This window comes from Cydia strobilella, chromosome 10, assembly GCF_947568885.1.
Source record: "Cydia strobilella chromosome 10, ilCydStro3.1, whole genome shotgun sequence".
In the NCBI taxonomy this organism is placed as follows: Eukaryota; Metazoa; Arthropoda; class Insecta; order Lepidoptera; family Tortricidae; genus Cydia; species Cydia strobilella.
In genome coordinates this window covers 10,997,220-11,013,042 of record NC_086050.1, presented here as the reverse complement: position 1 = coordinate 11,013,042, position 15,823 = coordinate 10,997,220, and the positions used below count along the sequence as shown (strand labels likewise).

Sequence of the window (15,823 nt, the reverse complement as noted above, 5' to 3'; positions counted from 1 at the left end):
CGTTGTCCCGGCATTTTTGCCACGTCTCATGGGAGCCTGGGGTCCGCTTGGCAACTAATCCCAAGAATTGGCGTAAGCACTAGTTTTTACGAAAGCGACTGCCATCAGACCTTCCTACCCAGAGGGGAAACTAGACCTTGTTGGGATTAGTCCGGTTTCCTCACGATGTTTTCCTTCAGCGAAAAGCGATTGGTAAATATCAAATGATTGGTACGAACCGGGGTTTGAACCCGCGACCTCCAGATTGCAAGTCGCACGCCCTTACCGCTAGGTCATCAGCGCTTCAGCGCAGTAAAATTTTGGTAGGTATACTCTAGTAAATAAGTACTAATTAAATTAGTAAGCCCTAAAACTGTCCAATTGCGACAATTTACAACACCGCCCATTATTCTCAGTCGTCATGAGTGGGAGAGCAAATTTGCGGCGACTGCGAGTAGTTTTTCATGATATATCTAGTAGATCTAGTGATCTGTGATTAACGGCCGTATTCGGACAATGCTTATAAGATGTTACAGTGATACGATACAGATCTGTCAGGGACGAAAGTGACATTTCTTCAATCAAAAACGTAACTTTTGACACTGTCAGATCGGTATCGTATCGCTGTGACATCTTATAAGAATTGTTCGAATACGGCTGTTACATGGATGCCCGTTGTCTGCATTGACCGACGAGCGTACGAATATCCCGTTCCTCTGACACCTTAAAAGGATGGCTTCCGGCAACACGATAGTGCCAAACCTTTGGTGTAAATGGCTTTGTTCTTAATGCACGTTGAATTTTACACATTCATGCGGAACAATGTAATATCATTATTATTTATCTCCACGGGACTTAATCGCGTAAAATAGTTTTAAAATGTACCTGCGACGTTTCGAGGACGGCGTTGTCCCCGTGGTCTCGGAGAAGACTGGCTAAAGTTGACATCAACATCTTCTAGGCGCGCGAGTTTTTCGAACTACCCGCACTTGGTCTTGTTTATTAACTTGAACGTTTTGCGCACTAGGGATGCTACCGGGTCGACACACAACACTCACAATATTCGATTTTTCAACTTTCGATATTTAAAAAAAAATCTAAAATAATTTAAATTTTCCGTGGAGATAAATAATAATGAGTAAAAATCGTGAAAGTTTAAATCAGTGTAATGTAATATCAGTTACTGGTATTTTCCTATTTGAAAATATTGATGAAAAATTTAAAAGAGAATTTATCTTACTTTTTATTTAAAGCGTGTCTACCTACACAAAATAAAACAGCTTTTTGTAATTATTAGGTGAAGTCAGATGAATATTATAATTTGATGTTACTAATAATGCTTAACCTTATCTGCCAGGTCTTTTATCCTAGATTTGTATCTAATAATATAATTGTATATTATGTGCCATACTCTAAAAGAGCTAGCTGTGTGTACTGTGTAGGTAATAGAGTGGTAATATGACACTTACACTTACAGGCGTCCATAGGCTACGGTAACGGCTAACCATCAGGCGGGCCGCATGCTTGTTTGCCACCGACGTCGTATAAAAAAAACTTACAAATCATATTCAAATCATAATTTTGTAACTTTTAAAACGATTTTAGATGCCTTGCCCTTTGAAGTTGTAAAAAGTAATTTGGTGCTTAATATCAGAGTGCTTACACGAAAATAATTTAATTTGAAGAAAAAGTAATTTCATGTATATTTATTCTGAATGAAATTTACCCTCCGGGCGCAGTAAAAGCATGATTATGCCGAGATTCCCCTGACTTATTTTCGAAAGAGCACATTTTTCTTAACGCAAGATGTATTGGTCATGCCACAATACAGTAGGTAGGTATTTTTTCCTGAAGTAATTTAAAACGGTGGTACATTTTGTATATTAATGTTTTTTTTTTGTTCAAGTCTTGTTAAAGAAATAATAATAATAATAAAGAAAAGTAAACAATTATGTATAGCAATAACTTACAGTACAACATAAACCCAACTTTTAAAACTATTTTATTTACTAAAAGAATCATTTTTGTGTCACCATTTTGATACATTATTACATGATACATATTCACTTGAAGATACTTTTTTGTGGAAGAATATTAAAGTAATTAATTCAATATAATTATGTACAAATTATATGATAACGCGTGTCGTGTTAATTGTATGTTATTATTGCAATAGTTGTAGATGAAATAATAATTTAGTGGTAGAATGTGCTAGAATGTTTAATATTAATTTAGGTGCTAGTAAAAACCGGCCAAGTGCGAGTCGGACTTGCGCACGAAAGGTTCCGTACCATTATCTATAAAAACGGCAAATAATCATGTTTGTTGTATGGGAGCCCCCCTTAAATATTTATTTTACTCTGTTGTTAGTATTTGTTGTTATAGCGGCAACAGAAATACATTATCTGTAAAAATTACAACTGTCTAGCCATCACGGTTTATGGGATACAGTCTGGTAACAGACGGACAGACAGACAGACAGGACAGACAGCGAAGTCTTAGTAGTAGGATCCCTTGTGACTTAAGTGAAATATTGTAGACTCGTATTTAATAAGATAAATAATCTCCGCCAGCACATTATAAAATTACACAAATCGATATCGTCCCACGGTAATCTCATTCAACTCCCGTTAATATATTTCTAGTCAGACCAAGCTAAGTTGGCAGCGACTTTCATAGCCCAGACGGTGCAAGTGCTAAGTAAACGTCATAATTTCATAGAAGTTTGACGTTTAAAATAACGCATCCTCCGTCTGGCCTAAAATTGGCAGTTTCATGCATTTTGGCTGGTCAGATGTGGATGTTTTCTATGGGAGAGTCAACATGTTTCGCAATTTCAGAGTTGGTCCCATAGTAATAGATGCTCAGTATGACCTGTATATTCACATATATTTCCGAGTTACCTGTATTTTACTTTTTGTTGGGGTTACGAACGTAGTAGATAAATATAAGTAAAGTATACTGTATGTTACAATTACCTTTGTGTTTATAACGTAGTGGCTATTGAGACTGACGCTGTTATAAATTTACTTAAGTTTTTTTTTGTACTGAACTTGCCTATTTTTTGCATTCCAGTCCATCAAAGTGGAATCTACATTCCTAGCAGTCATAGTGATATTCTCATGCATAGCGTTCATTATACCGGCGTACATGCTGATATTGGCGATACTATCACTGTTCTCAAAGTCTGGCTGCGATGACGAAACGGAAACCGGAGCTCTATTTCCTGATGATGAAGTTTCAGACTACAATGGCCGAGTCTTGGCGGTGATCACTTTATTTTTGGCACTATTTTGTTGGTAAGTATTTGAATATTACATTATGTTTATTGTTCAGTTATTTAAAAGCAGGATAGCGGTAATATCATACTTGATGGCATATTGCATTGCAAAAAAACAGACGACTTGTAATTCATGGTAAATAACATTTTTGACTACGAAATGTCTTGAGCGCCACTAGGTATTTGAACATAAATTCATTTAAAAGTGGAAAAATTACTGCCTTGGGTGAGACTTGAACTCACGGCCTCTGAATCTGGATCCAGAAACCGTGAGTTCAAGTCTCACCCAAGGCAGTAATTTTTCCACTTTTAAATTTATTCTAAGCTTAATAGCATCGATCGCAGACGTTTCTGCTTGTTAAAAATTAATTTATAAATTCATTTGTTGTTGGTTAGCGAGGCAACACTACCACTATAATTTGCATTACTTGTTAACGGTTTAGAGTTCTCCATTTCCTAAGGTTGTATGTGTATGGAAGAATGTGCTTCTTCTTCTAAATTTATTTGTAAGTTTTGATTTTTTTTGCAATATGTATAATACTTACCTCACCGTCGTTTTAAAATACCTAATATTCAAACAATTAGATACTATATATAGTAGTGTGACTACTTTAAAAAAACACAAATCAAAATATTTAATAAAATAATTGTATTTGTTCTCAAACTTGTTCAATTAGATACTACTTTTTCTCTCCTTTACTCTTAGCCACAAAATTACATGGCCACTTAATAATAAGTCCATGAAATTTTGCACCTCGCTGTTCATACGAAATGAATTTATGTAGATTTAATCTAACCGCCGTTTAAAACAAAGCTCGTATTCTATTTTAACACTATAAATTAGGACATTTATTTACCCATTACAGCCTAATTCGGATTCCTAACGTGTCATGTTCACGAGAATTTAAGGCCGTTTCTCAAAAAAATGGCACCGCCACCTGTTATTATCTTAGAACTTTTTTTCAGTATGTATAATTTTTATATATAAAATATTAACACATGTTTTGAGAGACTTTTTAAACAGATGCCTAATATTTTGAAATTGATTTAATGAATATTAATTACGAAAAAATATTGTAACTACGTTTTACCAATCACCTTCCATTTCCCAGCGCGAGGTACTGATGTTCCGAGGAATGAAAACCACACAAATTATTAACTTCGCTATTACTATCACCCTATTGCATTTCTATTAAGATATGTAACGTAATTCATTGTTTAGTTTTATGTGCGACATAACTGTCATTTTCCCCATCACCTGCATATGGTCCACGTCGAGATTTTGCGGCAGGTTAATGTCACTTATACCACAACAAATACTCGTAACTATATAATTGTATAGCGTTAATATAGCTTTTATTTATTTAAACTTTATTGCACGATATAAAATTGTACAAATGGCGGACTTAATCAAATGCCTTAAGGCATTCTCTACCAGTTAACCATTGGGTCAAACAGAAACGTGTAGTTAGTTCAGGATTGTAGGATCGCTTTTGTGTGTTAATTTAGGAATAAAACCTATCCGGTCTGTTAAAGCTGTATATTATAAAAAACCGGCCAAGTGCGAGTCGGACTCGCGCACGAAGGGTTCCGTACCATTACGAAAAAAAACAGCAAAAAAAATCACGTTTGTTGTATGGGAGCCCCATTTAAATATTTATATTATTCTGTTTTTAGTATTTGTTGTTATAGCGGCAACAGAAATACATCACCTGTGAAAATTTCAACTATCTAGCTATCACGGTTCATGAGATATAGCCTGGTGACAGACAGACAGACAGACGGACAGACGGACAGCGGAGTCTTAGTAATAGGGTCCCGTTTTTAACCTTTGGGTACGGAACCCTAAAAATGTGTAGTTTTGTCTTACGTCTCGTTAACCTGTCCAATAAAGTCAGGTGAATGATGCAATGGCAGGTGAACGAAGCGTCATTCACTCGCCATATGACAGGCAAACGATAACTGTTTAAAATCCACGATACATATACCTACGCAAACAGTGATTATTTTTGTTAAAACGTTAGTCGACTGTGTCTCCATAAATATAAACGTAGACCCCATTTTCTTCCCTGGATATTTTTACACAAATGTCGTAGATAAGTCTATTTAAAAAAGAGACTAAGGCCTCCAGCGACGGAGGCCGGATTCAAACCGGGTTTTTTTTTGTTGAATGTTCATCATCATCCTCCTACATGATTCCCATGAATATTATGATTTATTATATTAATTTAGAAGGCATTGAAAATGATGTGATGGACAGGTGAATGACGCTCATTTCAGGTGAATGATGACAAGTTACCAGCGGTGTTAGCATGGTTGCATTTTTATCATCTGTCACTATGCCTGTCACTTTCGCACTTACATACTTGAAAGAACGTGACAGGCATAGTGATAGGCGATAAAAATGTTACCGTGCTAAGCCCGCAGGTCAACGGCAACGGACACAGGTTAAATCACATTGGAATTTGTACTTATTTCTCGATAACCTGCTTCTACTATCAATAACCTGGGGACAAAGTATGTTCCACCCGTCATTGATGTCATTCACCCGAATTTCAAACGCCTATATCTTCTAAACGAATCAAAGGAATTGCTTCCCTTCCACATTTTCTAATAGGTAGCTTAGGTTGCATTTTAACGATCCCAATAATAAATGTGAAATTTTTGAAAAACAAATTTAACCTGGCGGTGCCAATTTTTTGAGAAATGGCCTCAATGAAATACTCGCCTCGTTTGCGTTATCTCACTTAACCGCCCATTTTCTCAACGTCGCAACAAACTACAAAGTTTGTATTAAAAGCAACTTTATGGGGCATGAAATAAAATATCCTTTTATGAAGCTGGTATAAATTAAATACGAGTTTTTACTATTAAACGGCTGAAATGTAAAGCTGAGAAAAGTTAAATGAAGTGCCGACACAGTTACCAATTTTCTCTAGGAAGAAATTCAGATATTTAAAAAATGTGATACTAATTTGATGTTGCTCTCAGCGCATTTCGCTCGAACTTTACATTTTGGTACGAGGGGTGGACTGATATTAAAATCAAATTAATATTATATATTTAAAATATGAATGCACCTCCGTTAAAAGTTAAAGAGCACTTTGAGATGACACCAGAATTTGATTTCCTCATTAACAAAGTTATCGTCTTAGTTAGGCTAGCTGTTTTGTAAGTACATATACAGAAAAGTTAATTAACAGTACCTGTAGCCGCCGTGCAGGTCAGGATCACGACGAATCAAATAAAAGCTTTGATTTGCAGTAAACTGATATATTCTTCAATAGGTTCTGGTTTACAAAGGTTCTTGTCAAAACAGTTAAATGCAGAAGTGGTGTGTTGCATTTTGTTGTTGTTGGAGGCTGATAAAAGAGTGATTTTCAATATTTGATCGGTACAAAAGGTGGTTTAAATTTAGGTGCCTCAATGGGGTTGGCAACTGTCAAAGGTTTGCATAGATGGCGCCATCAATAGCTTGCCCCTTTTTCTATGAAATTTGGCTTAAAGCATCCAGGCCGTAAAGTTCCATTAAAAAAAAACAAAAAAATTACACTATTCTAGGGATTGACAGAGCAAGCTATGTTGGCGCCATCTGCTAATTTAAATACTTCGACCGGCCAACCCCATTGGCCGCGATACAAAATAATGTGGAGTGCTGGGAATTGGTGCTTTAGAAAAGCCTCCGAATACTAGCCGAGCCGGACGGCTGCTACATAAGATAAGGAATAATTATGTTATACAATAATAAGTTGCATTCGCAACAGTAGGTACCTACTTAACTAATTCGGAAAAGACTGTCATAAGTATAGACCAGAGGGTGACATCGGAAACGTTGATATCAGGAAAGAAACTTTCTAATTTTATTATTATCGACTATTTTGAACACAATGTGTTCTTAGTTGCGCAAAGGTTGTTTGACTACCGAATGTTTTTATCCAAGTAAAGCTGGATTGTTATTATCTGAGGGCCTACCGCGAACCAAGTTCGACGTGTTGCCTCCCTGTCACACTTACGTATGAAATTACAAGTGCGACAGAGAGGCAACACGTCGAACGTGGTTCGCGGCCTACCGACCTGAGGACCTACCCTCAGGCACATAATATGTTCAGTTTTAGCTGCACGCCGGTGAGTATGATTTACCTCTTGGGGTTCAATGTCCTAATACTGGTACAAATTAACTCCAATGAAATTTGAATCATTACTAAATGAACAGAACTTTGCTTTTGCTTTGTTTCGTTTGAATTTTAAACAAAACATAATCAACTCTATTTTATAATACCATTAATTCAAATTTGCCTGACAATTTTTCTTGTATGGTACGCCGTTAGAGGTTTTAACGGTCGCTCGAACTTTATGGTGGTTTATGTGGAAATATCATTTCCACATAAACCACCCACCATACAAGAAAAATTGCCAGGCAAATTTGAATTAATGGTATTATAAAATAGAGTTGATTATGTTTTGTTTTAAAATCAAACGAAACAAACCAAAAGCAACTCTGTTCCATTTAGTAATGATTCAAATTTCATTGGAGTTAATTTGTACCAGAATTAGGACATTGAACCCCAAGAGGTTAATAAATCATACTCACCGGCGTGCAGCTAAAACTGAATATTTCTTTTTTATTTTTTGCGCTTACATAATTTAAAATATTCGCAAGACCCATCAAACACCAATCTGCAATGAAAAAGTTATATCGGAATATTAAAGTCCAATACGGCCTGAATGTTGTACAAAAAGCTAATTGCAAAGTAAAATTAGAGGAAAGTACGTAGTACATCGTCAAATACAATGTTTACGGTCCTGGTACCTAAAAAAACTGTGGGTTCTAGCAACCTAGATTTTATATACTTCTTAGACTTTACTTTTCTATTTGCCCTAGTATAGACTTTGTGGGCGTTGACTGCCCACGAAGAAGGGAATCAATGCCCACGAAGTCTATAGAGGCAAATTATGGAGGCTCGGTATTCCTGATAGGGATGCTGACATGAATCGCGAATATATAACATGTTATGTTTTTTATCATAGCAGGGAACAAAAGCGTAACAAATTAATTAGAAATAAGGAGCGCGTTACGTCACGGTGTGACCTCTCCCACCTAGACAACCAAAGAGTTGGGATGTTCAAAAACTATATGTATTTTTTATTTCGCCATTAGTTTTATTACGTACAAAACATATTATTACACGATATAAAGTGTATATTATGTTTTTTGTTATTACGATATTTCACTATAAATCTTTTTAATTTTTTGACTGAATGAAACTATTATTGCCACGTTGGCGGAAACCGAAAAAATTAAAATTTTAAAAGTTAAACCGGATCCCGCTATTTGCACTCAAAATTTAGTTGTATCAAAATAATTCATCTTAAATTGTAACCGTAAGTGTTTTTGTATGAAATCTGTTATTGTGATTAATTTTTGCAATGTATTTCATCACTTAACGTTATATACATAGTGCTGAATTAACAATATCATTCAAGTTCAAGGCAAAATTCGTATACGTAAGTGTAATACCATAGAGTAACTTATGCTAGAGCGGTACAGTAAATTTTGTAACCCCAGTAAATTCACTGCCATCTGTCGACACACTTAAAAACTAAAAATTAAGATTTATAAAAATACGATAGAATGTATTTAAATATAGATAAATGATTTTTTTTATTTGCATTAATTATTTTTATGATTTTGACCCATGTTCTTTCACTGATATGTGTTAAAATTGTTAAATAACAAACGAAACCGTCAACGCCATCTATTCGACTGTAGGCCAAAACTAGTAGCGCCCTCTGAACGAGAATCAAATTTTCTTGATTTTCGAGGCACGTTTTTTCCTTAGACTGTATCTATCTATTACGGAGTTATATCTATTTTTGGTAATACCTACTCATGTACTCGTACCTAACAAATATTTGTTTTATTGTAATTTTTTTTCTAGTGTCTTGATTGTTGTTCTTTTACACATAGGCTTCACCTTGTAAAACTTGTTATTCATTATTTTATTTAGCTTATACCTATATATGTACGCAATATCTATTAGAAAGAGAGATAAATTAGATACTACAGCTTTTGATCCACGCTGTGACCGACAGTTTGACAGCAGTTTGTTTATTTATCACATCGTGACGTCATCAAGATCACGTGACATCTTGGAGCGTTTAGGCGCGAAATTTAAACACTATATTAATTAAACTCGATTTTTTATTTAAAATTAATGTTTTTTTTTTTGTAATTGTAATAATTAATATAAAATAAAAACAGTTCCATACAACATCCCTTTTAGCGGTAACGCATAGTCAATTTGTCATTTAAACATTATTTTTAAGTAAAGTCAAGATCATTATATTAGATATTTTCTCAATTGTATTTAGGTACAGTATACGTATAAAAAAATGTTTGGGCCATTCTGTTTAAAGTTGTACACCACAATTTTTTTAGAATGGGTATTTTTATGTTATTTTTAAGTAAGCTCTTTCGATCCTAATAGAAGAATAAGTGTCCCAAAACTTCCTATCAACAAGGGCAAATGCTATGAAAAAATCACACGAAAACTAGGCTTGCAAGGGCAAACTAAAACGACGACGAAAAGCTCAGAAGGTTAAAGTTGCCTCGATAGAAAGAACTTAGACATAATTTTCATTTATTTAATTTCAGCAGCAGTATAATTTTAGTATGAGAGATATGAGAATGCAATCGTAGCTGTATTACTTTAGTGTAAAATAGCTAGTGACATAGCCAAGGGATCTGACCAGTAAAATTTTAAGCAGAACTATATTTTCAGAGTAATCGAGATAGAAGGTAAAAACCCGCGCGACGGTAATATCGTCCATCACAAGGTGCGCACGGTTCCTGGCTTTACCAATGAAAAAACCGGCCAAGTGCGAGTCGGACTCGCGTTCCAAGGGTTCCGTATATTACACAATTTAAACAATGTATTTTTTATGTGAAACGTGCGTGAAATGTCTTTAAAAAAACCCAGGGGTCGGATCAAAAACTGAGTAATTAAGTCCGACTTACGCTTGACTACACTTTTCTAATAGGTTTTCCTGTGATCTGTGTGATGTGTGTGATAAAGATCTATTTTGTGTAATTTTTTCAAAATTTTAGACCCAGTAGTTTCGGAGATAAAGGGGGGGAATGCTCATTTTTTGCATATTTTCTTGAATAACTTCTAAACTGTTTATCCTAAAATTATAAAAAAATATATTTGAGATTCTCACAATGAGCTCTTTCATTTGATATGTAACACAATATAGTTTGAAAAACTTTATTTTTTAATGTTCTCATTTACCCACCAAAAGTGGCCCCCATGTTTAAAATTAATTTGTTTACGTTACATGCCCGTCTTTGGGTCACAAACTTATACATATGTAAACCAAATTTCAACTTAATTGGTCCAGTAGTTTCGAAGAAAATAGGCTGTGACAGACGGACAGACGCACGAGTGATCCTATAAGGGCTCCGTTTTTTCCTTTTAAGGTACGGAACCCTAAAAATGAAAAAAAAAAATAAAAAAAATTAAAAATGAAATATATATTTATTTTGCACACACAAAGATGGGAATTTGCAGATGAAGTATATATACATGAGGTCCAGGTTGCGCGCATACAGCGGTACATTTATAACAGTATGAACAGAGGTCCCCAAACTAGGCATAGCCTGTATCTTGGGCGAACACTGCCGTGTCAGACGTATCTCTGCTATCTTTAGATAGCAGAGATACGCCTAACCAGTGCAAAATGAAACTAGACACTATGCTTTATATAATACTTAAACAAAATTTCAAAAAATGTCTTTAGTTACTGAGATATTTCATGTTTTAAGATAGACGTTTTCGAATTTTTGGACATTGAGTTATGCGTATCTCTTCTAACTCAAGTTAGAATAATTATGCGTAACTCTTCGCAGTTTTTTTACGGCAAACTGGATATCTACTATCTCGAGTTATCATAGTTTCGCGTAACCACACGCAGGTAGTACGGCGATAGGCGGCTCGCGGTGAGGCGGGGCTCGTCGCTCCTTGCCACGTGTATTTGTTTATTTGTGTCGTTTTCAAACAAAAGGTACCACATTGTCGCTTATCATAAGGACATTCTGACAGGTTTTTTGTATAAAGATACAAGCAATTTTCGTCCTTATGGTAAGCGACAATGTGGTACCTTTTGATTGAAAACGTCACATTTACATTTCATTACGTACGTAATATTGACCCGGTTAAGTTAGCGTTCCGGTGTTTTTTTATGTTGTTTGTTCAAAATATGATAAATTAGTCTTTGAAATGAGTTTTTTACGAAGTAAAGCCTTGTTACGAATGTGTAGACTACACATTCGTAACAAGTGTAGTGATAGAAATGTGGTAGAAAACAAAGGTTGTGCGACTAATTATCTTAGCTAATCTCACTTTGTAATCATTGCTGAAAACCCTGTGAAAAACTAAACTATTTCGTTTTTTTTTTAAATCTTAAGATAACCTACATAGGTACTGAACTGTTTATCGTCGTCCGCTGTCTGTCATGAACTAGTCGTCAACTGGTCTTGTGATTGTCATGTCTAATTTTGAATTTAAATGTCGGTCGTTCCAAATGTTCCAATATTCCAAATATGTATGTCAGTCAGCCAGTCAGTCAGTCGGTCTATGTCAGGTCGCCACGGAGGTTAGAAGCCCCGACAGGTACCTACTTACAAACATCTTAACGTAAATAAAAAATGACAAACACAAAATTAATTGAAATAACTGACAATATAATATACGTAATGCACGAGTATCTTGTTACATACTTCTGTAGTAGTTTCTTTCTTCTGTAGAAGATAACTAATAAATGCATAAAAAGTAAGTAAAGTTATGAACATAATTTATAAAACATATTTTTTTACTCTTCTTTTCATTTTTATTACTAAAAGCAAGAAAAAGTTTCAAACAGTGTCAGTAGAGGCAAAATATTAGTTTAAACATATATTTGGATCGCTGGAGTGTCTTATTTTGAAATACATAGAAACGATTCTGATTCAGAATAAAATTTTTGGAGTAACTGACCTTAATATTTTTACTATATATCTTCTAATACCCACAAAAAATTTACACCAAACCTGAACCAAAACCTGAGTTCCACTAGGTACAGCCGGGGTTCATCATCAGCTCTATCTTGGGTACTGCTCTCCCAAGTGCTCATCAAGGCGTGTCGGATGACCAAAACAGCGTTTGCCTACGTTGCACCAAACCTGAGTTCCACTAGGTACTACCAGGGTTCAGTATCAGCAAAGATAGATATAACTCCGTAATAGATGTTTACAGTCTAAAGAAAAAACGTGCCTCGAAAATCAAGAAAATTTGATTCTTGTTCAGAGGGCGCCATTAGTTTTGGCCCACTGTCGTATAGATGGCGTTGACTGTTTCGTTTGTTATTTAACAATTTTAACGCATATCAGTGAAAGAACATGGGTCAAAATCATAAAAATAATTAATGCATTTAAAAAAAATCATTTATCTATATTTAAATACATTTATCGTATTTTTATAAATCTTAATTTTTAGTTTTAAAGTGTGTCGACAGATGGCAGTGAATTTACTGGGGTTACAAAATTTACTATGACAGTACCGCTCTAGTATAAGTTACTCTATGGTATCAGCTTTATCTTGGGTACTGCTCTCCCAAGTGCTCATTAAGACGTGTTGGATGACCAAAACCGCGTGTGCCTATGTTACACCAAACCTGAGTTCCACTAGGTACAGCCGGGGTTCAGCATCAGCTCTATCTTGGGTACTGCTCTCCCAAGTGCTCATCAAGGCGTGTCGGATGACCAAAACAGCGTTTGTCTACGTTGCACCAAACCTGAGTTCCACTAGTTACAGCCAGGGTTCAGCATCAGCTTTATCTTGGGTACTGCTCCCCCAACTACTCATTAAGACGTGTTGGATGACCAAAACAGCGTGTGCCTATGTTGCACCAAACCTGAGTTCCACTAGGTACAGCCAGGGTTCAGCATCAGCTTAGATCTATGTATACTAAAACCTTCTCCAAAATGTAACAAACATTTTTCTGAATACCGCATCAAACTCGGTTCAGCCAAACGCGAGATAATCTCGGACAAACATACGGGTCAAACTGAGAACCTTTTTTTTAAGGCGGTTAAAAATTTTGAAGTAACTGACCTTCTGCCATTAATTCCGCCTTTTACACTTACTGGGATTAAATATTTAATAAAGTACATACAAACAAACACACACACATACATACATACATACAGACATACATACATACATACATACATACATGCAATACATACAAACGCTATTAAACATAAGGCTCTTTCCACCATACGATTGATCTACTTTATAACCAATGATGTAAGGACTGATGGAAATCGGGCTCCTTGTATGTAATGTGAGTTAGCACAATATAAAATGGATTATCTTGTGTAGTCTGGTTACGCGTTTTACTAGGAGCACTAATACAACGAACTCTTACAACTTAAGATAAAAGAACTACGCGTGACCACCTCAATATTCCCCATGCCCTGGTTACACGTTTTACTAGAAGTTGATACAATGTAGTCTTCTAACTTTAGATAAACGAAAACCGCAATAAGCCCGCGAGCCGTGGCCACGCGAAATAGTATGAGCGCTCATACAACGAACTCGTCTAACTTTAAGTTAACATAGTTACGCGCAACCACCAAATGTATGAAACAGTGGTTACGCCAAACTATGTTTATGCGTTTATTTCAAAAACTATGTACTTTTACAAAAAAAAAGTAAAGAAATATTATTCTTCACGTCTATTGAAACACAAAACACATATTAAAAATGACTTAACTCAATAAACTCACGAAATATATGAGTTTATTAGTTTTCACGCTCACCAAAAACTTTAAAGTCGATTTACTCAAAACTATGTTTTTTGAGATAGCAGAGATACGTCTGACACGGCAGAACAGTTAGTGAATTAAATGGGGAGACACCAATGGGAGACATTCCTCCTTTCGAGCATTCTCGGCTCCGTTCGGCTCAGTATTGCTTCGAGCAATTATTAAGATTAGCACCACTTGTCGTCCTTTTGCGTGCACGACCACAGATAAGATACTTAATGACTTGAATTTTGACAACCCTAAATAGCCGAAAGGGATAGTGCCATACATTAGATAGGGATAGCCCCTGAATCGCTTGATTCGATCCTGAATCGCTGTCAAACTTCGGTTTTATAGGAAGTGTCCTTTCTGTACGGTAGTACTATTATTTATTCTGTGGCTTTACTAACTTATCTTCGAATATTACGAGGGGGTCATAATATTCGAAGATAAGTTCAGTTTCAGTCATCATTCTGTGGTAAAATTCAGCTTTAAACAAGCACCCGATAAATATACCTAATCTTGTTGATATGAGTAAGTTTTACGTTTCTTTGCGATATTTGGTCGATTGACTGAATTTATTATACCTACTTTGTAGTTAGCCATGTGTCGAATATTGGTTGCATGTTACTAAATTGTCTAACTCAAAACTCTATAGGTACTGGCTTACCTATAGAGTTTTTACAGTGTAAAAACTGTAAAATTTACACCTCAAGCAAGTTCCCTGGGTTTATTTTTTAATACTATCTCTTCTTCTTCCTCGCGTTATCCCGGCATTTTACCACGGCTCCTGGGAGCCTGGGGTCCGCTTGACAACTAATCCTAAGAATCGACGTAGGCACTAGTTTTTACGAAAGCGACTGCCATCTGACCTTTCAACCCTGATCCTAACAAGGCCTAGTTCCCCAGGCCTTCCTTCACCGAAAAGCGACTGGTAAATATCAAATGATATTTCGTACATAAGTTCCGAAAAACTCATTGGTACGAGCCGGGGTTTGAACCCGCGACCTCCGGATTGAAAGTCGCACGCTCTTACCGCTAGGCCACCAGCGCTTTTAATACTATGATATTATAAATTTACGCTTGCAATGTTGTGCTTACGCCGTGCATTTACTATTTTCGAGATACATAATATATTCGCAATAAAAAAGAAATGAACAATAAATATATAATTTTCCCGTTAAATCATAAAAGCAGATATAGTCAAACCAAGAAAAGTCTGCAGATATGTTGACAGCAACACATGCAGTGCCAGTGTTATTTATACGTCATCATTTCATAGAAGTTTGACGCTTAAAATAACCTACACTGCGTGTGCTCTCAAAATCTCCTTAGACTTTTCTTGGTTTGACTATATCAATTACATTTTCTAGTATTTGTTGTTTTTTAAAAGCAACGTTAGCTAAAGAGAATCCATTAAAAAAACCGGTGTAAATTATTTACCCAGTACCGAACCGACCGCCTGTGTTTGAATAGATCTGGTGAATACTACCAGATCAAAGCAAGGAAAAATGTTGAATTATGTAAAATAAATATGAGCATGCAACAAAAACAGACAATCTGCTGAATGTGCTGAAGAAGTAATTGATATATAAATCCATTGAGACAATTTTGTTATAACAAAATTTCCGTGAGACACAGATATATTATTTAATATAATACGTGAGTGACACGTTATTAATATATTTAATTTTGTTATATTCAGTATTGTTGCAGAA

General features: G+C 35.6%; 2 protein-coding genes across 2 annotated transcripts in view; one reads left to right on the top strand and one right to left on the bottom strand.

Moving 5' to 3' along the window:
- Positions 1-15,823, bottom strand: part of LOC134744939 (mucin-5AC-like) — a 403,822-nt gene that overhangs the window by 282,337 nt on the left and 105,662 nt on the right. The window lies entirely within an intron of this gene.
- The window catches only part of LOC134744539 (prominin-1-A), a 43,184-nt gene that overhangs the window by 2,175 nt on the left and 25,186 nt on the right, over positions 1-15,823 (top strand). Inside the window, exon 3 of the mRNA XM_063678359.1 lies at positions 3,055-3,278. Coding sequence (XP_063534429.1) covers positions 3,055-3,278 — 224 coding nt within the window. The remainder of the gene's footprint in view (positions 1-3,054; positions 3,279-15,823) is intronic.